At 39.9% G+C, this 24,167-nt stretch overlaps 2 protein-coding genes across 5 annotated transcripts; one reads left to right on the forward strand and one right to left on the reverse strand.

Moving 5' to 3' along the window:
* The first annotated feature begins 344 nt into the window (after positions 1–344).
* si:dkey-94f20.4 (synembryn-A) lies at positions 345–11,397 on the forward strand. 2 transcript variants are annotated; one of them, XM_058621364.1, is made up of 14 exons: positions 345–1,480; positions 2,126–2,220; positions 2,308–2,355; positions 3,035–3,052; positions 3,156–3,245; positions 5,070–5,689; positions 6,149–6,284; positions 6,382–6,570; positions 7,344–7,438; positions 8,226–8,376; positions 8,468–8,563; positions 8,649–8,793; positions 9,376–9,655; positions 10,492–11,397. In XM_058621364.1, the coding sequence occupies exons 2-14, from the start codon at positions 2,131–2,133 to the stop codon at positions 10,628–10,630; spliced, it is 2,097 nt and encodes a 698-aa protein (XP_058477347.1). In that variant the 5' UTR covers positions 345–1,480; positions 2,126–2,130; the 3' UTR covers positions 10,631–11,397. The 2 variants fall into 2 exon arrangements, with proteins under 2 accessions (XP_058477347.1, XP_058477348.1); XM_058621365.1 differs by lacking the exon at positions 3,035–3,052.
* On the reverse strand, positions 7,299–24,100 carry irf3 (interferon regulatory factor 3). Of its 3 annotated transcripts, XM_058621367.1 has the most exons (12): positions 23,475–24,099; positions 21,275–21,441; positions 20,107–20,278; positions 17,402–17,475; positions 17,268–17,328; positions 17,106–17,171; positions 16,737–16,982; positions 15,623–15,713; positions 14,604–14,893; positions 13,053–13,171; positions 12,623–12,737; positions 7,299–7,430 (listed from the first exon to the last, which is right to left on the reverse strand). In XM_058621367.1, the coding sequence occupies exons 2-11, from the start codon at positions 21,437–21,439 to the stop codon at positions 12,624–12,626; spliced, it is 1,398 nt and encodes a 465-aa protein (XP_058477350.1). In that variant the 5' UTR covers positions 21,440–21,441; positions 23,475–24,099; the 3' UTR covers positions 7,299–7,430; position 12,623. The 3 variants fall into 3 exon arrangements, with proteins under 3 accessions (XP_058477350.1, XP_058477351.1, XP_058477349.1); XM_058621368.1 differs by lacking the exon at positions 7,299–7,430 and having other exon boundaries at positions 11,383–12,737; positions 16,737–16,979; positions 23,475–24,100; XM_058621366.1 differs by lacking the exon at positions 7,299–7,430 and having other exon boundaries at positions 11,383–12,737.
* Positions 24,101–24,167: the final 67 nt, after the last annotated feature.

The raw sequence follows: 24,167 nt of genomic DNA on the forward strand, positions 1-24,167 counted from the left end.
GTGTGTGAGTGTAGCTGATAGAATTCAATACTGTAATGTGCAAGTGATAAATAACTTAAATAACTATCCTCATCAAAATAACTCTGAATTAGAAATAAGAACTAATTTTTAGCTGGTGTTGGGATTCCAAGGAGGCTGCCCCTCGTGCAACCACTGCAATACATCCATTTGTCACGGTCCGAGGAACAGGCAAGGGAGAACCCAAAAGCACGACAACGAGGCCGCGAAGTTTGTGGAGGAAAAGGCACTTTACCTTGTTCAACAGTCAGAGTCAAAACCAGGAAATCAGTCCAAAAAAAGGCAAACAGGGTCAGAACAAAAGGCAATCTAGAAAATGCAAAAAAAACACACAATCTGGCAGAGGTCGAATGAAAATGGACTAGTATATATACACACAGAGGGACTAATGAGCAAATGCACTGCAGGTGAGGAGATGGGCGGGGAAAACCAGGTGAGGGAAATGAGTTGATTGCATGGCATAGAGGAAAGGCGGGATCTGAAATGACAAATTAAAAAGACAAGCAAAACTAAGAGTGTTAGTGTAACTACGTTACACCACCGGTGACTCATAATTGTAAAAATCACCTGACTTTACGTTCAGGAAGCAAATAGTTTACAAAAACAGGTAATACGTTCACTCGCTGTAAATGATCTTTAAACTACTTTAAAAATGTAAATGCAGATCACACACAGCACTCACGGTCTGTATAATGTGTAGCTCATTTATTTAAATATTTTAATGTTTAAATAATTATCTTCTTCCTTTTCTTCTTCTTCATGTGAGACAGGTGGGGCGGCGCCATAGCGCCCTCTATTGACGGGCCGCCACTGATCGATCATTCTATTTAAAGCAGAATCCTCTGCTTTAAATAGAACCTTTAAAAAGATCATTATGAATCGTGTGGGTGTGGTATGACTGGAAAGATGCAGGCTCCCCCTTGTGGCACTGAACTAGATAGCATTCACTCACTTATTGTGAGTGGTTTTTAATCATGACTTGTGATGAAATTGTCTATTGTCCCAAATGAATACTCTGATCCAGCTCCATGGTGTTGTGTCAAAACACTGATGTTATCTTAGGTGACTAAAACAATCCAGTTTGACCACTGGTGGCTTCACTGTGTTTCTGAGCTTTTAGCAGATTTGAGTGAAAGGAGTGAAAAGAGAGAGAGAGAGAGACAGAGAGAGAGTCTGGAAAACCTGTAAAAGGTTAGAGGGTCAACACTGATATAAGCTTAGAGTCCATTAGTGGATTATAACCATAAACTCTCCATGGCTACTGCATCTCTCTTGGATTAAAGTGTGTGTGTGTGTGTGTGTGAGCGAAGAGAGAGAGTTAAGCTGAGAGAAAATTCAAAGGTAGAACACAACACGCTGACTGGACTGATAAACAGTCAGGTTGGAACAGTTGGCAGCCGGTGAAGGTGGTTTTGGCACAACGAAGCTCCGTCGTCCAGCTGATAAAAGTCTCTCTCCAAAGGTAAGTTTGGACTTGTATATGACACGAAATGTAACTCCGTGTCTTCATCCAGACATATGAGGCATATTCCTTTATGAATAATTAGATTTTAAATGAAAAAAATCAGTAGGAAAACTTTAGCTGTGATTAAACTGAAGTGGCTGTTGTGACGATGCATATACTGTAAGTGTGTAACCATCCCCATTACTGTCACCCATTAAAAGGGTTAGAGGGTTTGGTTTGAGGCCTTTAGCTTTGATGGATAAGGTTAGAGTAAGGGGCAATTGGCAATGCATTATTCTATGAGTAAGAAGGTCGTTTTGATATTTTAAGACATATTTCACATAATTGGGTTTTATATGTGGACAAAAATATTAGACATTTTTAGGGTATGGTGCCTAAATCGAGTATTGTACTGCATTCATTTTTTTGTTGGGTTGTGGTTAAGGTAAGTCATAAGTTAAGGTAAGGCATAAGTCTCTAGGAAATGAATGTAAGTCAATGTAATTACGATAAGTGATTTTTGCACATGAATGAATTTGATTTAATCCATTTCACCTTTTCACACACACACACACACACACACACACATACAGCAGGCAGGCACAGGAGCAGTGGGCAGCTCTCCTCTGCCACCCTCCAGTTACAAACCCATTTTCTGCACAGGAATCATGGATGTAGACGTGGAGGGGATTATCCAGTGCATCAAGCAGGGAGATGAGAGTGGTGTTCAGGCTCAGCTGCAGGAATTCAACAAAGAGGTAAGACCACACACACACACACACACACACACACACACACACACACAGACTCATAGACCGTGTCAGTCATCCTCTCTCTCCCCACAGTTTGCCCAGTGCTTCTTCTTCGATGCGGAGGAAAGGGACAGACGGAAAGTAAGTCGTAACTACACCCAGCCAGTGTTCACCTTCTCCTCCACCCTCCCCTCTATCCACCGTGTCACCCACCCACCCTCACCCACACTCCACCATCTGTCTGTGATTAGTAATAGTGCTGCATCAGGCCAATCCCTGATCCTCTCCTCTTGTATGATCAGGGCAGATTGAGCACAGGCAGCACACAGTGATTAAATGACCAGCGCGCGCTTCCATGTTCATCTGTTCGACACCTTCAGCAGACGACGTGGGGACACATTCACAAAACTTCTGCTTCTTAACGTTAACTTTTAACGACTAAAGGAAATTCAGAAATCCCTGTAAGAGCTCAAATGAGGTCATAGTTCTGAGAGGAAATGAAATGACTCCAGCCTGGTCACAGCCAAAGTCTTTTGAAAAAATACTAAAATAATAAAATGGTCAGTTTTCTAAAGAAGATGATTAGGTTCATATGAATATTTTTGGAAACAAGGTAAAACAATGAAAAAAACACACACAAAAAAGCCAGATGTTCCCTCCCTGGAAGTCAGAATTACAAAAAAAATAAAAATAATTCTGCCTGTGTTGTTTTCTGTCCTCATGAATATTGGCCTGAATGTTGTTTATCTTCAAATTATAAATATGTATATTTTCTTATGCTGCACTGCTCATTACATCGGATTCATCCACCTCCTAAAAGCAAAGGAAACTTGAAGAGGTAAAAAAAAAAAAAGATGTGTCAGCCATTTTGTTGTCTTCAGAGTAACCTATGACCTGCAATGTTTGTGACATAACGATGATGTCACTGATTCTCTCATCAGTTCAGGAAGAATAAAGTGAGGGAGTACGCTGACTCTGACTCTGAGTGTGATGAGTATGACCAGGAGGATCGAGGCCTCCTCCTCAGACAAGTGAGTGGCACCATCACTTTGTGTGCGTATACATATACATTTATACACTTTGTGTGTGTATATATATACGTTTTTACACTTTGTGTGTATATATATACGTTTATACACTTTGTGTGTATACATATATAAGTTTTTACACTTTGTGTGTATATATATATACGTTTTTACACTTTGTGTGTGTATATATACGTTTATACACTTTGTGTGTATACATATATACGTTTTTACACTTTGTGTGTATATATACATATATGTTTTTACACTTTGTGTGTGTGTATATATATGTTTTTACACTTTGTGTGTGTGTATATATACGTTTATACACTTTGTGTGTATACATATATACGTTTTTACACTTTGTGTGTATATATACGTTTATACACTTTGTGTGTATATATACGTTTATACACTTTGTGTGTATACATATACATTTATACAATTTGTGTGTATACATATACATTTATTCACTTTACGTTTATACACTTTGTGTGTATACATAAACATTTATACACTTTATGTGTATATATATATACGTTTATACACTTTGTGTGTATATCTATACGTTTATACACTGTGTGTTTACTTATACATTTATACACTTTATGTGTTTATATATATATGTTTATACACTTTGTGTGTATATATATATACACTTTGTGTGTTTACATATACGTTTATACACTTTGTGTGTTTACATATACGTTTATACACTTTATGTGTATATATATACGTTTATACACTTTGTGTATATATATACATTTATACACTTTGTGTGTATATATACGTTTATACACTTTGTGTGTATATGTACATTTATACACTTTGTGTGTATATATATATACGTTTATACACTTTGTGTATATGTATACGTTTATACACTTTGTGTATATATACGTTTATACACTTTGCGTGTATATATTCGTTTATACACTTTGTGTGTATATATTCGTTTATACACTTTGTGTGTATATATTCGTTTATACACTTTGTGTGTATAAATACAGTACATATGCTCTTTTTTTCGCTGCTGTTTAGCAGAGAGAGGAGATTTGGAGTAAACCAAAGCTCAGATGCTATGTTCAATGCTATGGTCTGGTTGTCGTCCACTGGCAGTTGAAAATAATAAATGATCCCTGAAGAGAAGTGTTTTTGTTTGTCTACTTATGTGTTGTTGAGTTAAAGTTATGATTCATTTTACATCACATTTTTAGCAGTGATATAAAGTAGCAATAATTGTGTAGAAGTCACAAAATAGAGCGATTTTCTTTTCTTTTTGTTCATAAAAATGAGCCAGGTGAACTTTGAACTGTGACCTATTTCCAAATTTCACAAATTCAACTGCAACTAACGATTATTTTCGTAATCGATTAATCTGTCCATTATTTTCTCAAGTAATCATTTGGTTCAAAACAACAACTCGAATGTCTTGTTTTTGTCCAAAAAACCAAAATGATTTACTTTTAGTAATTTCTTTGTTATGTGGAGCAAAGAAATGAAGAAAATATCCACATTTAAGAAGCTGAAACAATCAGCAATCTTGTTTTAATCATGAAAAAAGTTTTTAAACCGATGAAACAATTATCAAAAGAGTATTTGTTTCAGCTCTAATGTTGAGTACTTTTTGCTCAGGTGTGTTTATACAGTTGGGTTTTTATCAGATGATCCAGGTTGTGCTGTAAAAAGGGTATAAGACACGTTATATTACACATTCTTATAACCTCTGTATATACTGTACATTTAAACAGAGTAATGGGAAAAAAAAGCAGCCTGAAAGCTCTGTGTTCTAAAGGTTAATAAACAAACTGTCTGCCTCTCTGTCCTCAGAACTTAGCCGTTGTCCTTGTGAGATTCATCAGGACAGAAATGAAATGGAGTGTGTTGAAAGTCTCTCTGCGCGCCCTGAGGATCCTGTCCAGGGACAAAAAGGTCCTGGCTCCCCTGGTGACCGACGGCGCCCTGCTGACTCTGGCCAAACGAGCCGGGCTGACCACGAGCGACGACAGTGAAGAAGCCAGTGACCCTGACTCCACTTTCTACGACAACATCATCGCTTCACTTGCCGAGGCCAAGGTCTTACAGTGCCGCACCAACGAGGACGAAGGCGAAGGTGAGGGCGCCGAAGCCACTGACCAAAACTCCTTTGACGAGGAGGAGGAGGACGCCAAGAGCGACGTCAACGCCGCCAACAGTGGAGACGCGGACGCCATGAGCTGGACGGCGAGCCACCGGACCAGCATCAACGAGATGCACCAAGGGAGCATCCATCACAGGGTCCTGGAGCGAGGGAGGAGGGACCGCAGAGAGAGCAAGATGGAGGGGGGAGAGGAAGGCGAGGAGGAGGAAGGAGAGTCAGGGGAGGAGGCCGCGAGAAAAGAGGCCATGAAGGTGTTGTGTAACGTGGTGTACAACAGCACCTGGGCTCAGGGGAGGTTCAGTGCTCTCAGGTGGGCTCACTCACCACACACACAAGCATGGAGACACTTTTCTTTTCATAGAGACGTGTTTGGTTAGTCTGTGTCACTGAGGTAAATCACACCAACATCCCAAAATAACACATTTGAATACACTGATGGAGGCAGTGATGGATTCAAAATGACATGGTGCTGTATTGATTACTTGATGATTTTCTCTATGGGCTTTGGTGTGGGCACAGGAGCAGTAGGCGACAATGGGGGATTGGGTGCCTTGCTCAGGGGCACCCCTGCCCTTGAGCCCAGTTAGTTTGCAATTGGGTAAAAACTGTTTTCTAGACTGTTTTCTACAGAGAAAGCCGTGACACGGCCTCTTCTCATCTGGTTCCTCATGTTGTCACAAGTTCATGCTCGTGCTCTGACAGACAAAAGCCCGACTGTGTTACTAACTCTGTGCTTAAATCAACATAAATGAACCTCTTCTTTCACCAGGCTCCTCAGTGGCCTCGTCCAGTGTCTGTCCTCCAGCATCAGGTGCTCGTCTCCCTCCAGTGTTCAGTTCTATGAACTGCGCCTCATGTTCCTCACCACTGCTTTGCGGCCGGAGCTCAGCACTCAGCTGCAGCAGGTAACAACAGCTCGTTCTACGCCAACAATCCCTGATCCCTGTGTTAATAATAATAATAATAAGCGCTGGCGTTGTCCTCACTGCTTGACTCTCTCAGGAGGGAGGGCTGTCCATCCTCACTGCAGCCTTGGAGAGGAGCCTGGACGTTCAGTGGAAGGACCAGTACGTGTGTGAGCTGGAGCCCACGGCAAACCCCATCTCTCTGGATGCGTCTCAGCAAATCACTGAGATACTGAAGATCCTCTTCAACATCAGTCACAGCAGCCACAGACAAGAGCCCAGTGAGGTCAGTGTTATCTCAAGAGCCCACTCTGTGTCTGACCTTCAGTCTCTGCTATTGAAGTGACGGTGGGGATCAGTGGTGGAGCAAGTTGTATTTCAGCTGGAGGGTTGTGGGGTTCTGATTCTCAACATATCCTTGGGCGAGACACTTGCCGGCCGTGTCAGCAGCAGTGTGATAGAAAATGTGCCGTATGAACGTGTGAATGGCCAGAACTCAATAAATACAGATCATTTACCTTAATAAAGTTAAAAAATTATAATTTCTACATTAACACAGGGTTGTGTACATACCAGTGACTCGTTCAAAAATAAAATAAAGTTGTCAGATCGTCCATTTGGATTGTTTGTCATTAACTTATTGTTGCCGTATTTTCCTTATACTGAAAATAAAAAATACAGTTTAGTTTATTTTCAGACATTTATTAGTCGGGTGTTTGGTATTTTATTTTAAAATACATTTAGATACATTCTTATGAAATGCACTAAAGGGCAGATTGGGCACACCCGGTTGTGTAGTGGCTACCAGTGTTGCCATACAGCAAAAAGACCTGGTTTCAAGAGCCTTCCTGTGTGGAGATTGTATTCTCCCACAGTCCAAAAAACATGCAGAGCTTTATTGGTCACTCTACATCGACCATAGGTGTGATGGTGAGAGAGACCCTCGTGTGGAGGATAAAGCGGTAGAAAACAAATGAATGAATGAATGAATGAATGAATGAAAGGGCAGAGTAAATCTCCTGTCTTGACTGAGAACTGTCGTGATCTCTCCTCCGTCAGGATGACGCAGCTCTTTACCGACACCTGGTGGCAATCCTACGTCTCTGCCTGATGAGGAAGTGCATGCTGTCCGATGACACTGATGAACTGCAGGGGTGAGGCATCGACGTGACAAGACAAATAAAACGTATCGTTAACAACTTTAATCCTTTAAAATTCTTTACACAACTTCATATTTTCTATTTCAGCGTGTTTCAGTTCAGTTTCAGAAGCGACCACAGCTTTTATCAGTAGTAAATGTGGTATAATGTATTTTCTTTAATTTCATTCCTTAAACAAAGCAAACACACATTGCCTTTCATTATCATTCTAAATGTAATATGAGATTTAGTTTCTTTGACTTCCTCTCCAGATGAGTCCATAAACTGATTCTTTTTCCATCATTTCAGTTTTGAATGTGGGTTTTTCTTTTAAAGATGTTTTCTTGTCCTTTTAAATCATAAGGACCAGGGCCGGCCCAAGCCCTTATGGGGCCCTAAGCCCCTCCCACCACCTCAGAGTAGCACGTGTTTTACTATTATTGATCTAAATGTAACACTTTAAACTGCATTAATTATAGTTGCGTTATTTACACCAAAGTCAGTGTATGTTTAAACACGTTTCACGACTTTAAACGTAACATTTAAAACAGATATATCTAAAGATATGTTTAATGTTCGTTATGTTTCTCCTCATACACTCATGGGGCCTGAAACAGCCGCTTAGTTGCCTTCTGTCTTGGGACGGCTCTTTTTTTTCAAATCTTTTCTAAATATTGGATAGAAAAAATACTTAAAATACTTCTAATCTACTAAAACTTTAACTGACTGGATGAATAATGGGTTGGATGGAGTACAATAATTATAGTATTTGTCAGTATCTAAGTGCTCCTTTGCTTTGCAGTCACACAGTGAACCTGCTGTCAGCGCTGCCTCTGCAGTGTCTGGACGTGCTGCTGCTGGCGGCTCCAGAGCCGGGCTCAGAGCAATGTGAGGGGGTCAACATGGACTGTGTGCACACTCTGCTGACGTTCATGGAGAGGCGGCTCGACTCGGTGAGTGGAGGGCGCGCGTGTTTGGAGCCAATCCATTTTTCTTTAAAAAAAATTAAATATATGTATATATATATATATACTTTGATTTCAGGGCGATAAGATGAAAGAGAAGCTGACACCTGTCCTCAACCTGCTCACAGAGAGCTGCAGGTCCCACAGAGAAACACGACACTACATCAGGCAACACGTAATTAACCCCTCCTTCTGGAAACAATATAATTAGTCAAAAACAATAGACAACTGAAGCTGTGTCACTTCATCTCCACGGTTAGATCCTGCCTCCTCTGACAGACGTGTCACACAGACCGGAGGAAGGTTCCACAGTGAAGAGTCGTCTGATCCGCCTCATGACTCACCTGGACACTGACCTCAAACACTGTGCCGCGGACCTCATCTTTGTCCTCTGCAAGGAAAATGGTGAGACGACACACTTTTCGGAGTGACCTCTCTGTGACTTGACCGGGCACACCAACACACCAACAGCACGACCATGTGTGTGACTGATTTACTGAGACACAAATACAACACAAACACAACAAGTGCAGACATAATTGGAATCCTAACTCATTTACAATGTGAGGTCGCTCCAACTTCCGAGTTCCAATGTAAATGAAATGTAAACCTGTTCTCATTCCATGCTGTGTCACGTCACGTAACTGATACACAAAACACAGGGACACAAACTCACAAAACAAGGCAGCAGTAGATCAGCAGCTGATCGAAAGCTAAAAATACTGATTTCACGATGAGCAAAATGCCACAAACTCTAGTTTCAAGTCAGTAAAAGCTGTTTAACCACAAGATAAAGCAGTGTTGATATTCTAAAGGTATTGAGAAAGTAGATTTTCTTTTGTTAAGTCAAGAGTGAGCACTGTCTGTCTGTCTGTCTGTCTGTACCACACACAGAAACACTTCAGAAAACCTGAGCTATACCTTCAAAGTATCTGCATACGATCCTAAACCCAAACATCCTTTGTTCTTTATTCCATCTTTGTTCAGTGAGGCGTTATGTGAAGTACACGGGTTACGGTAACGCAGCAGGCCTGCTGGCCACCAGGGGTTTGCTGAGCGGCCAGAGGCCCAGGGTTTTCAACTCAGACACTCGCTACTCGAGCGACTCCGACTCGGACACTGAGGAGTATCGGAAGGTCAAAGATCGGGTCAATCCTGTGACCGGGCGGCTGGAGGCGGAGCAGTCGGACCCGATGGAGGGAATGACAGAGGAGGAGAAGGAAGAGGAGGCCAAGAAGCTGATCACACTCTTCAGCAAACTGTCCCGGTCAGTCAAACACTTTATTTTATTATACACATGCACTTCATATGAAGAGGTGCTTTGTATAGAAGGAGCCTCTTTTTTTTTTTTTTAAATTTGGCCAACTATTGTGACCCAAATCACAATATCAAGCAAGGTTTTGCATAATAAAGCGACTCTTGCGACTATTTCCAGTAACTGTGCAAAAATGCATGTTGTTTTTGTTTTTTTTAAACACATGCACATAAATTCTGCAAATTTGTTTGGGGGACCCAAAAAAAATCTCCCGTGACCCATCTGTGGGTCCCAACCCAGTCTTTGGGACCTTGAATTTCACCCAAAACATTTTACTGAATAAAAAGTGCACTATTTTAACAATATATTCACTGCTTTATCTGAATATTATCACTGAAAGATGTACCAAACTCCATAGAAAAAAAATAATGATTTTACATCACAGTGCACAAGAGTTGTTGATCCACTGATCAGCCTCCTTTAGTAAGTTCATCTGTGTCATTCTGTGACGTCAGAGTTTGAAATGCTGCGTTCAGGTTTATAGAAGTCACACAAACTCACCACACGAGGCAGCAGTGGACCAGCGGCTCTTGTGTCCCCTCTGAGCTAAAAACACTGATTTTCTCTATGGACTTTGGTGCGGATAACCAACTTGTAACCGAACTGTGACTTAATGCAGCAAATGTATTCTTAATTTAAATAATTAAGCTGATCGAGATTGTATTAGGTGTGTTTGTTTTTCCTGTTTTAAGTGAAAGTAACAAGAGAAACAAACCAAGTGTCTAAAGCTAAGATTAACTGTATGTGGTTAAAATGTCAAGTTCTCTTTTTGCACCATGTGTTTCCAGGAGCAACATAATCCAGCCCATGCAGGTGAATTCAGAGGGGAAGCTGGTGCCACTGTCAGGACTCAGAGATCATTCCCTCTCAGAGGAGGAGAGATCTGAGTCAGAGAACGATGGAGAGGCAGAGAAAGGAGACAACTGAAACTGCTACTATTTATTTATTTATTTATTTATGTAAATAATCCAGTTTCCGTTTGAAATTGCATATCTGACATATTTGGATGTACGACTTGAAGACATCCTTTATAGAACAGAATCAAGTCAGGAAAGGATGTTAAAAGTGTTTTTTCAAAAATAATAATGATAATAATATGGAGTTGTAAACACGGTAATGACTGACAGCAGGAAGTGTCGTCTTAGCAACAAGTCCTAAAATTTTAATTAGTTGTGCTGATGTGTTTACATGCCCGACACAGTTTTTAAGATAAGACATTTACATAACTTCAAATCTATGCCACACATGTCGCCTCTATAGCGCCACCTAACACGTTTTCATGGTTACAACAACCTCAGGATACTCCAGCCTCCTGACACATGGCACCCATAGGCGAGGGATCAATTCAGTTTTTATTGTGTTTGTATATGTGTTTTATGTGTGCAAGCTTCACAGCGCCCCCTAGTGAGCAGCTTCAGCAGCTGTTGTGCCAGTGTCCAGTGGCGTACCATAATAACAATTCCACAAAAGGTTGAAATTAAATTAAATTCAATTCAATTCAATTAAACGGCCTTAGAAGCATTGTAGAATGTTAATTTTTGTATTTGTACTAATTTACAGCTTCAAGTTTGTATTAGACAATAAAAAGTCAGACTGTTCTTTGAGGGGAAATTCAACTTCCCAAACATGAAAATCAACTATTGATGATAGGTTCTCTGCTCTGTTTTTCTCACAATAAAACTAATTAAACCAGACTCTACTGTATTTGCTCATTGATATTCACACATTTAAACTATTGCAAAGTCCATGAAAAGTTTGCAAATTCTGTTATTTATTTATTAATTTATTGTTGCATACAGTATTGACACAGGCTCACTTTATTTCACCATTACACAACTTTCTCTGACTGGAAGATGACATTTGTGTCCTTTTGTAAACCACTCACTCTCCCTGTACCAAAGTCCATAGAGAAAATCAGTGATTTAACCCTTAGAACACAGAGCATTTCAGCTGCTTTTTACCATTACTGTTTAAACATACAGTACAATATATACAAAGGTCATAAGAATGTGCAATATAGAGTGTCTTATATCCTTTTTTTCCAGCACAAACAAGACAATCTTAAAAATATATATATTTTCACCCACTATTAAAACACACGTGAGCAAGAACATAAAATCGGATTGAATTTGGGAAATTTGGAAATACGTCACAGTTCAAAGTTTTTATGAACAAAAACAAAAGAAAAACTGTCTAATTTTCTGACTTCCGCACAATTATTGCTTCTCTATATTACTGCTAAAATTGTGATATAAAATCATAACTTTGACTCGATGACACATAAGATGTGACCTATAAACACATACATCCCCCAGGATGTCCATATAAGGAGTTACTATTGTACTATTCCCACAGCAATTTACAAAGGGTGCACCAGAGGCACAGATCTAAGGGTTGTTGTTGATCCATGTTGAGTAAAGTGTGTTATTCTGTGACTTTCCTGTTTGAAATGTGTCATTTCGGATTAAACTCGGTAACACAAAAATGGGCAAACATGGCACTGGACGACCAGCACCTCCCATGTCCCAGTCAGCTAAAACGGGAGATTTTCTCTACAGATATAGATACAGCAGAGAATATCCATCCATCTTCTACCGACGGGGGACACCCTGGACAGTTTGTCAGTCCATCGCAGGGCCACATATAGACGCAGTCTATATTGGTGTGCAGTTGCACACCAATATAGTGTCCAATTTACCTAATCCCCATATGGCATATTTTTGGACTGTGGGAGGAAGCCGGAGAACCCAGAGAACCTTTTTCATAATTAAAACGATAAAAGATTTCTGATTGTTTAAGCTTCTTAAATGTGAATATTTTTTTAATTTCTTTGCTCTGGATAACAAAGAAATCATTAAAACGGAATCATTTTGGTTTGTGGACAAAACAAGACATTTGAGAACCTCATCATTTACATACGTCAACACGTCTCCATCATCTCCTCCAGTGACATCTGCAGCTCCACAGACTGCAGGGAGGTGGCGCCGTTTCCCACGGCGAGAGTCTTCAGCAACTCCATCGAAGTCAACACCACCTGAGTGAAGATCAGATGAAATGTAGAACAAGTGGTGGCAGATTTAAGCCTGACACAAACCATGAGAGCAAAGGAGAAAGAAAAAAGGCTCAAGCAATGAGACAAATGAGAAGTTTCTTCTCACTTGTCAGCAGGTGTTCTCTGCTCTGGAGAAAACACTGTTACACTACAGGGATCAGCGGTTACTGCTGCTGTTCAGCGCTTTGTTCCATCACAGCAATTAATCAATACTGAGACAAAAGTGCAGCTGAGGGTTTGATCGCTCATAACATTTAACAGAGACACTGTGAACACACAATTTACAGGTTCTCTCACCTCCACTGTGATGAGTTTCTTCTCCCAAGGCCTGTTGTCTGGATCAGGCCACTTCTCCCCGAGGCAGAGGAACAGGGAGCAGGGAGGGCACTCGCCCCCGTTAATGAAAGCCAACATTCCTGCAGGGATCAGACAAACACTCACTGTACAACACTGTACATGTACGCTGTGTTCCATTTACAGCCCAACTGGGACGTCAGGGCTGGGAGTGAAGTCAGCTCACAGTTCACAGTGTTCCAGAGAGGAACCTTTATTAGCCACTGTTAGCCATATGTATGACTAATCATGATTAGCTACTGTTAGCTATTGTTAGCCATACCAGCTAATAACTGTCATTACCTGATTTGTTCTCCACACGTGTGTATGTACTGTATGACTAACCATTGTTAGCCACTGTTAGCTATTGTTAGCCATATGTATGACTAATCATGATTAGCTACTGTTAGCTATTGTTAGCCATACCAGTTAATAACTGTCATTACCTGATTTGTTCTTCACATGTGTGTATGTATATATGACTAACCATTGTTAGCCACTGTTAGCTATTGTTAGCCATATGTATGACTAATCATGATTAGCTACTGTTAGCTATTGTTAGCCATACCAGTTAATAACTGTCATTACCTGATTTGTTCTTCACATGTGTGTATGTATATATGACTAACCATTGTTAGCCACTGTTAGCTATTGTTAGCCATATGTATGACTAATCATTATTAGCTACTGTTAGCTATTGTTAGCCATACCAGTTAATAACTGTCATTACCTGATTTGTTCTCCACATGTGTGTATAGATGTATGACTAACTCTTGTTATTGCTAATAAGAGTGGAATGGCTACTAACACTAAAAATAACCTTTTAAAAATACAGGGTTAACACCTGTATTTTTATTTTACTGATTTTTATTTTATTTTACTTTTATGACTGAAAAGACATCATAATAAAAATGTTAATTTTACAAGACTGGAAGCCACTTATATTTTTAGATTTATGTAAGAAGTAGTAAAAAGCCTTATTTTCAAAGCCAGGTTGAAGTTGTGCTGTGTAACTTCAGCTGGTCCATGATTCTTAGAGTTGAATGTAACCACTTTGTTACCCTTCTAATGCCAAAGATAACACAAAAATGTGACTTGTATTTTATAACAATAACTGACAAAATGAGAGATGACATAAATGTGAGCTAAAAACTATTGAGAAAACTATTATAAAAAACATCTATTTTATAAGAATAACTACTAAAACAAAATTCAGTATTCATTTCATAAAATGAACTACTATGAACGTAAATATTTAAATCCCTGAACCTCATATTTCACACATGCAGAACAGACAACGACAGACTGATTTACTAATGATAAACTGATAAACTAATACGACATGATATGAATGGTAAAAGTATCAATGTCTGTGTGGGGACAGTTATCTTGGAAATTTCCAAGTTGTAAATTTCTGTGTATGGAACGCCCCATGACCGTGGAATTTCCAAGTTCCTACTTCAAAAGGAACGCAGCTATATTAACAGAAGAAGAAGAAGGTTTGCTGTAACCCACCTCCTATAAAGTCCTTGAACATGTAGAGAGACTGCGGCTGCAGTTTGGGAATCTCTTGAGGTCGTCTGCTTTGTTCAAACTTGGAGAAGCTCCAGAAGGCTTTGACTTCACCACTTCGCTGGCCATAGACCACGTGCCCCGACACGCCGACATCCAACCCATCGCCCAGGTTGTCCAGGATGCGTTGGGTCAGTTTAGTTTGAGTCTGGTCCAACATGATTCCAGTACTTGGCAGAAAGACCAAGGTCAGGCCTGATTCGCCGTCCAGAGCTGTTCCCTTGACACCAGGGCTGACGTGGAGACAACATTTGTATTATGATTGTTGAGATTATTACTAACAAGCAATCATTCTGAGGTTATTGAGGGAAAACTCTTAGTTAATGGCTTACTGGTTGTATAATAAGGCCATGCAGAATAAGGCATTAATAAGTACTTAATAATGACTAATTAAGAGCTAATCTGTTACTAATTTGCATGCTAATAAGCAACTAATTAATGGTGAATATGTGTTCCCTCATACGGGTAAAGATGAGTCTCTTGTTAAGTGGCCAAGGCTGCGTTCACATGACCAGCCACATGGTTCAGTTCTTATTCAATACAGATCAGATATGACAGTTTACATTCACACTGCGTCCATGACGACAATGTTCAGCGTAGGCAAGAAGTGGCGTTTGTTCTCCCCGTGTGTGCGTGGGTTTTCTCCGGGTTCTCCGGCTTCCTCCCACAGTCCAAAAACATGCAATATGGGGATTAGGTAAATTGGACATTCTAAATTGACCATAAGTGTGAGAGTGAGAGTGAATGGTTGTTTGTCGCTATGTGTGTGGGGCCCTGCGATGGACTGGGTTTATTTTTGGGGTGAACATCAGAGACCATGGTGCATAATCACAGCATTTGGGAAGAGATTTATTTACCAAATCAATCAGAATTCTGGTGCCTCTGACAAGTGTTTTCGATGATGTGGAATAAAAATCATATATCTTCCCATACAGTATCATCATGTTTTATTTTGGTGTTACCTGTAGACCAGTCGGAAACCAGCTTCATTCTCGACCACCTGCTCCATCACCGTCTGTCCTCTGTAGTAAACTGTGATCCTGAACTGGGTCTCTATGATTTCAGACAGAAGAGACGTGTGTGAGATCATAATGTGTCCACTGATTTGAGTCTTTCCGTCTTGAAAGTGAAGCCTAAGAAATGGGCACTTCACCAGCAGGGGGCAACTCCATACTGTAAATCATTATATCATCATGTCTTATCCAGAGAGATGTGCCATAAAAGGTAAACTGTGACTTTTCCAGTGTTGATGAGCGCTCAAAGCTGCTTCACACTACAGTTTTCACCCATTCACTCACATTCATACAGTACAGCACAGCCATCAGGAGCAACATGGGGTTAAGTGTCTTGCCCAGAGGACACATCGACAAGTGGACTAGCAGAGCCGGGAATCAAACCCACAACCGTCCAGAGATGAAAGGCGACTCGCTCTACCACTGAGACACCGTCAACTCAAAAAGGAATCAGATCTGAGATCAGACTCCTCCTGACGCCAACCAGGAAATAAGAATATAATAAATGAGAGGAAAGTAGATGATAACACAACTAGAGCTGAAGCAATTACTCGATTAAATTAAATTAATCGTCAACTATTTGATAATCGATCGGTTTAAAGCTTTTTTCATTATTAAAACAGGACTTCTGATCGTTTCAGCTTCTTAAATGTGAATATGTTCTTCGTTTCTTTGCTCCGTATAACAAAGAAATCATTTAAAACTGAATCATTTTGGTTTGTGGACAAAGACATTCGAGAACATCATTTCCAGGTTTGACAAACACTAATCAACATCTTCTAACGTTTTAACGATTAATCGAGAAAATGAATTGACAGATGAATCGATTATGAAAATGATCATTAGTTGCGGCTCTAAACACAACACCTATGACTGGACACCAGTGTGATTGACAGCTTATTGTCCAGTAGGAGCCTGGTTGCAGGTGACGTCCGTCGTCCTCCAGTTTCAAAGACTGTTTCGTTAAAATGGCAAAATCTCAAGGATTCACAACAGGTATAGATTTTTTGACGGAGGACCATATGCATTATTGTATAGACACAGTCTTCCTCTGTCAACTCACTGAAATGATCTCCATCCTTGGTCTGGCTCATGGTATGTAGGAACTGCTCCGCCAGCTGCCCGCCACAGGCCCCTCCCACAGCTCCTTCCACTGGACAAGCTGGTTGCTCAGGCAACCCACTTCCACCGACTGCACCCGCCACTGTGACTGGATACTGCTGTTGCCCCAGCAACGCGTGTCCACCAATCACGGCGTGACTCTGCAGCTGCTGTTGCTCAGGAACAGGCTCAAAGCCCGTGGTGTCTTCTGTAGAAAAGTTGGGAGAGAATGAGAAACAGTTTGGAGGAAAAGTACCTGGGTTTCCTTCTTTGCTTTCTGCAAACACTGCAGCAGCGAGGAGGAAATGATGAGCACAGCTGAGGAATCTACCTGTTTCATGGCCAATGTTCAGTCCCTGCAGGCACTGCTGGAGAATATCCTGCCTTTCACTGGATTCTGAAGGAAATGTTTTATTCACCGTTACTACCACATCACTTTCCTTTGAAAGACATACAAATCACACACAGAGAGAGGGAACCTGACATGATTTACCTACAAATAAAGGACCGTCAGCATGGTAGAGATCTTCGTCGAAGCATGCGAGAAGCTGGCTCTGAAACACACACTTGAATGAGTTCATCGTATATGAAGCGCGTGCTTGCTCCTACAGAGACACAGTCACTTACTTCTTGTATAGGAAAACCACAATCCTCAGTCAAGGCTGGCTCCTCTCTCACCTGAGATGCTGCTGCAGAGTTAGCTGTGCAAACAATTGGGAAAAAAACACATTTAAATTGAGATATAAAGATATGATTTTCACACGGTACAGAGAAGAAGACATGGTGTATACAGAGGGGGTGGTCTGTCTGCTGCAGTGCATTAACTGCATGTGGATCTTTTCCTTCTATGTCATAATTATATGTGGTATATGTTTGTATATGTGAAGGAGTGTATATGTGTGTGTGTGTGTGTGTAAAGTACAAATTGTGTGATGAAATGACGACAGGAAGCTTCGATGATGAATTCATTTGCATTTCAAGGAGAAAGAGTGAGATGAAATAAGTTTCTTCTCACTCCTCTTCAAACACGAGAAGAAGCTCATGAATGTGAACTGAACATTTGTTCTTTATGGTCAAAATAAACTAAAGTAATAATAATAATAATAATAATAATATAACAATCACTTTATAAAAGTTTGTAGTTCTATTAGTTTCTGATTCAAGTGAATTTGAGTGTCAGTGCCGGCCCAAGCCTTTATGGGGCCCTAAACGTAACCGAACCTTGACCTCAGTCCTTCACCCTAACCTCATATTCTTACTTTTATTTTACCGCTTACATCGGAGTCATTTGAAAGCGCGGTACGTCTCTTTCAGACGTGTAACGACGCCTGGTGCATCTGCGAGGCGACGCTCTCTGCTCTCTAGTAAGCAGCGGCACCTGGTTACAGGTGACGTCAAAGACGTCAACACGGCAGCTAAAATCGCACATCGCAAGGCTTCAAAACAGGACTGTGGACTTCTATGAGGATGAGTGATGACCGGCTGCCACTTGGTCCTAACTGGAGTTTCTATTTTGAACTGCGTGAGTCATCGTCTTCCTCGATCTCCACCTCACATGTAAAAATCCCCCCAGGAGTCCATTCTCAGCGCCGTCTTTTGTTTTTAAATGTATACATGTGTTTTAATCTCATGATCCCCGTGCTATTTTTTATTTTAACAATAGAGCTTGCAACTAACCATTATTTTCATAGTCGATTAATTGTTTGTTCCATAAAATATCTGAAAACCTGAAAAAATGTTCATCAAACCTGGAAATGATGATATTCTCAAATGTCTTGTTTTGTCCACAAACCAAAATGATTGACTTTTAATGATTTCTTTGTTATCCAGAGCAACGAAATGAAGAAAAAGCTTAAACAATCGGAAATCTTGTTTTAAATCGTTGTCGATTAATTTAGTAATCGTTTAATAATCAATTCATCGTTTCAGCTTCATTTAACATCTTTTAGAAACAAATCAGTTAAATAAATAAAGTCTTTTTCTGACTTAAATGGGTCAGATTTAGAACTGGAGGAGCCATGTTTTTCTTTCCACACAGTCTTTATTCCGGCGTCAGTCAGAACCACAGTGTAAGACAATCCACTGTAGTGCGATTGTGACCAAAATGAATATAGTGTATGTTTAGGAACGTTTGGAAAGAACAGAGGACAGACTTGGCGAGCAGAGATCTGTAGCACGCTGCGCGCGGACACACGGTTTCTCTCCACTCTGCAGTTTTCCATAAATATGAGGTTAAAGGGGAACGACTGTGTGTGTTTTGGTGATGATTTTAGGCTGGAAAATCAAACACAAAACAAAAGTGTGAAAATATCTGCACTGTTACTCAGAGTTCATTTGAAAAGTAGCTCTCTGAGATTCAGCATTTTTTAAAACAATTCCGAGCAGATGGAGCAGTAAAGTGGAACGCCTTTTTTTTTCTTCTCCCTATTGCGTACAGAGTTTTGGCATGTTTAACAAAAATAAAACCTGGAAGCGAAGACCACAATTCACACTATTTTTAAGAAGAATCTAGGGAGGTACATATGGTATATGTAGGAGTACATATATAGGATATTTGTATTATATAAAGGCAGATTGTTTACTTTTTTGTGTGTGTGTGTGTGTGTACGTTGTATATTTTTTATTCAGATTCTTTAAAAACCAGGAAGAATGATTTTTGTTCAGTTTTTTTGCTGTGCTGCTTTAAGACACTGATTTCTTACCCATCTGTTGTTTTAGCATCACATACAGACTTTGCCGTGCTCATTAGATGGCCATAGTAATAATGATTAGAGCTGCAACTAAGGATTAGTTTCATAATCTATTACTCTGTTGATTATTTTCTCGATTAATAGTTTTTTGTTCCATAAAATATCAGAAAACCTTAAAAAATGTTGATCGGTGTTGTCAAACCTGGAAATGATGATGTTCTCAAATGTCTTGTTTTGTCCACAAACCAAAATGATTGACTTAATGATTTCTTTGTTATCCAGAGCAAAGAAATTAAGAAAGTATTCACATTTAAGAAGCTTAAACAATCGGAAATCTTGTTTCAATCATGAAAAAAACTTCAAACCGATGAATCGATTATCAAAATAGTTAAGTTAATAATTTAGTAATCGATTAATTGTTTCAGCTCTAATAATGATCATCATAATTATCATTATTACTATATCATAATAATACACTTTAAAACTCACATTTTTCTGTCAAAACAATGTCCACTAGGTAAAGATAAATAAAGGTAAATAAACACTTTTAGTAGTAATTTAGTTATTGTGTTAGCAGGTTGTCTTTAGTACAGTGTGACTGTTGTTCTAAAGAACAAAAATGATGACTGTGCACATCCTCACCTCCTGAAGCGGACTTCTCCGGCCAGCAAAACACCTTATGTGGGTTTGCAGTTTCGTTCTTGTTGTCCTCCATCAATTTAAAGCCTTTGGCTCGCAGGGCGCTGCGGAAGTTCCTCTTCCAGACGGAGGGTTCTCCCTGAGCACGGCCGTTACCGCTCACCTCGGCCCAGGCCTTCAGAGAGGTGAGAGGAACAGACAGAACTTTGATATATGATGAACCAGCCATGGCTGCCACTGTAGACAGCAAATCAGTGTTTTTACATGACAGGGACAGAGGAGCTGCTGGTCTACTGCTGCCTTTTTTATTCAGGTTTTTATGGAATTAGATTTGTGTTGATATTTTTCAAACACTTTTCAAGAAGCAAATAAAATATCGGTTTAATTATTCAAAATTATTGTATTTTATTGTTTGAAAAGTTCTTTGTGCTCCCTCACTTGTTCTTTGCTCACCCTCACTTGTTCTTCACGCTCCCTCACTTGTTCTCCACGCTCTTGTTCTTTGTGCTCCCTCACTTGTTCTTTGCGCTCCCTCTCTTGTTCTTCACGCTCTTGTTCTTCGTACTCCCTCACTTGTTCTTTGCGCTCCCTCACTTGTTCTTCACTCTCTTGTTCTTCGCGCTCCCTCACTTGTTATTCACGCTCCCTCACTTGTTCTCCACGCTCTTGTTCTTTGTGCTCCCTCACTTGTTCTTCCCTCTTGTTCTTCGCACTCCCTTGCGTTTTTGTTCTTTGCACTCCCATGCACTCTTGTTCTTTGCGCTCCCTGATTTGTTCTTTGCACCGCAGCCTGCTGATTGGCTACCAAGTTTTGGAGCAACTGCTCAATGGACCGGAAGTTGTCACTCCAAAACTCAGTAGCCAATCAGCAGGCAGCTTCCATGGTCAGAATCTCGAGCAAAAAACCATAGCGCAAAGAACAAATTTGGGAGCGCGAAGAACTTTTCATACAATAAAATGCAATATTTTTGAGTGACTTAATTGATTTTATAAGCAAATTCTTAATATTCTAAACAACTTTTATATTTAAGCTGTCATTAATTTTATTAGGTGAGCCTTTTGTTAAATGCTAAGTAATTTCCTTTAGCCATGTTTTCAGTAGCGTGAGTCTGAGTGTGTCTCAGGGGTCAGCACTGACAGCACAGTGTCAGTATATTCTCACAAGCATTACCTTAAAGATGAGAATGTCCGTGCTGGACGAGTCCTGTCGTAACGCATGCTTCCACGGGACGCAGAACTCGCTGTGCTCCGGGTTCGTCCACTGGACACCGGGATACTCACCACTGTCGATCTGCGCTCGCAGCCACGGGATGAGCAGCGGTTTAGAATGAGCCATTCCTGCAGGAGCAAGCACAGCTGTCACCGAGTCTCACTTTATCTACAACCAAGAGATTTTATGGCTGCATTTTAGGACCAGTTTTACACATTATAACATAACGTGATTTAATACTAGGGCTGAATGATTTTGAATAAATATTTAATTGCGATTATTTTGACTGAACTTGGGATTGTGGTATGATAGTTCTATTTCCCACTTATTAACAGGTGGAAACATATTTAAGGCAGTAGGTTTTGTGTATAGCTTGAATACAGGATCGTTGTTGCCTATCTATCTACTTTATTTTTTATTTCTCCGAGTCTTGATGGGTCAGGAAAATATTTAACCTAAAATGATACTTCAACATCCATTTTGGCTTTAACAGAAATTTCAGTGGGCCATATTTTGCGATTTTTATCCATTTCGATTCATTGTTCGGCCTCATTTAATACATTTAAACGTATGAATATGCTTCATAAAAATAGTGCTGAATGAGATGCTTAGATCCATCGAAACAGGCACATTTCACCTTTAATTGCTGCTGTTTACTAATTATTCTGACCAATTACTAGAGGAATAATAATAGTACAGTCGCGTCATTAAAGGAGTCTAAATAGTGGACTGTACTTTTCATGAATAGTACATAAAAAAATGAAATAAAGATCCTACATCGTTCTTCTTATTCCACTCCTACTGAATAACTGCACACAAAAAGAAGCCCACAATATGAACATGAACTCTGCAGAGTACAGGCTTCTCTGGTGCAGCTGGAGAAAATCTAATAATTCACAATTTTGGGAGTGAAATGAAAGAGGAACTGGGTAAATATGAGTCCACGTGTTTGACAACCCTTAGAACATCATTCCATTACTATGTTTAAACGTACAGTATACAGAGGCTATAAGAGTGTGCAACATAGAGTCTTACATCCTTTTTCTCAGCACGACCTAGATCATTTGAAAAAATATTTAATTTTCACCAACTATATAAACACACCTGAGCAAAAATTGCTCAAAATGTTTAAAATCAGATTGAATTTGAGAAATTTGGAAATACGCCACAGTTCAAATTTCACTTTTTTATGAACAAAAAGAAAGGAAAAACGGTTTATTTTGTGACTTCTGCACAATTATTGCTACTTTATATCGCTAATAAAAATGTAAAGCCTGAATATGTGAAATATATTTACACACCCAGAATGTCCATATAAGAAGTTGTGAATTATTCCCATGGCAATTTACCAAGGGCACTAAAAGGTTAAAAGAACTGTAGATAGACAGACGAATATAGAGGACACAAATGCACTCATATTTTCCAAATTGCTATAACACTACAAAAAAATGTGATATATTTTCAAAGAATATTCTAGGTCACGAGATCCTGAAAGGAATGGAAAAGAACGCTAGTTCAACATAAATCACTAGTGATGTATGTTGGTGAGCTGAAAGAAGAGTGACTTTGTGCTTATCATGTGTGACTCTTATCACAATGTATATAGAGCCTTTCCTTGCACTTGTGTACACACACACACACAATAGGGATGCCCCATACCACATTTTTGTGTCCGATACCGATATCACAAACCTCGAGTATCTACTGATACCGATATTGTTCCAACACAGTCATTTCTGAACATTTATGAACGTATGAAGCTGTTAACATCACATTTGTGCGGAGTCATTTCAAAGACACACATCTCCACCTCTGTCCCCAAAAGAAGAAGAAATAAACAGCCCAAACATCACTCAGCTCAAATGTTTTTCCTGATTTTTTAAATCTGACTTTTCTTTACATTTTTTAACAGTGATGCATGCGATAAATGGGATTTTTGGTTTGTATTGGATTTTACATTTGTATCTCTCCAATATCCGATCCAGTGATGTTGACCAGTATCGACATGGATTCCCCTCCCTAGTATAATTATAATGTAAACGTGAACTAATGTGAAATAAGTGTGTGATAGACACGGAGAAGAGTTTGTTTGTTTACACTTTCTCTCCAGTGACATTTAACACGTAAACACCAACGACAGCGACAACAGTGACATGCTCACCTGTGATGAAGATGATGAGGAGGAGGTTCGCACAGATGACGTCCGCCGCGAGACTAAAGTCTAAATAATAACTGGAGCTTCACTTAAGTCTGTTCATCTGTTCTCAGGAAACTCCGATTCATCAGTTTCGTTTTCTCTGTGTGACGTCACACACACACACACACACACGGCCTAAACTCACCACTATCCCTTACCTTAACCATAACCAGTTAATGCCTAACACTAACTAACGAATCTTGGACCTAAACATAACCACCAGTTCCCTTTAGAAATGAGTTTCTGTCTCATTGGGACCAGGTTTTAGTCTCCATGAGGACTACGGGTCCTGACAAGGCCAGTGTTTGACAGAAAACACACACTGGGACCAGGTCTCATGAGGACTCCATGAGGACTAAAACACACACGCGCACACACACACACACACACGCACGACAGTGTAACCAGAACCTGATCCCTAACCTAAATCAAAACCAGTTAAATAACACAATATACACCAGCGATTCCCAACGTGTGGCCGCTGACGGTACTGCAGCTCATTACATACAGGGGGAGACCAGGGACAGGTTTTTCCAGACATTTTTGAAATTTCTGTGTATTAGATGGAAGCCAGTGCATTCAAAATGTGATAGTTCCACATGTCTGCTTTTAAATGGTGTAGCTCATATATCTGCAACACAAACAGAAAATGCATGG

This window comes from Solea solea, chromosome 21, assembly GCF_958295425.1.
Source record: "Solea solea chromosome 21, fSolSol10.1, whole genome shotgun sequence".
Taxonomy (NCBI): domain Eukaryota; kingdom Metazoa; phylum Chordata; class Actinopteri; order Pleuronectiformes; family Soleidae; genus Solea; species Solea solea.

Coding starts and splice junctions, on each gene's coding strand:
- si:dkey-94f20.4 (XM_058621364.1), top strand. CDS start 2,131: ATGGATGTAGACGTGGAGGGGATTATCCAGTGCATCAAGCAGGGAGAT. Junction 6,571..7,343: donor ACAGACAAGAGCCCAGTGAG/GTCAGTGTTATC, acceptor CTCCTCCGTCAG/GATGACGCAGCTCTTTACCG. Junction 8,564..8,648: donor GACACTACATCAGGCAACAC/GTAATTAACCCC, acceptor CTCCACGGTTAG/ATCCTGCCTCCTCTGACAGA.
- irf3 (XM_058621367.1), bottom strand. CDS start 21,439: ATGGCTCATTCTAAACCGCTGCTCATCCCGTGGCTGCGAGCGCAGATC. Junction 16,983..17,105: donor GAACATTGGCCATGAAACAG/GTAGATTCCTCA, acceptor ACTTTTCTACAG/AAGACACCACGGGCTTTGAG. Junction 15,714..16,736: donor CAAGGATGGAGATCATTTCA/GTGAGTTGACAG, acceptor CTGAAATCATAG/AGACCCAGTTCAGGATCACA.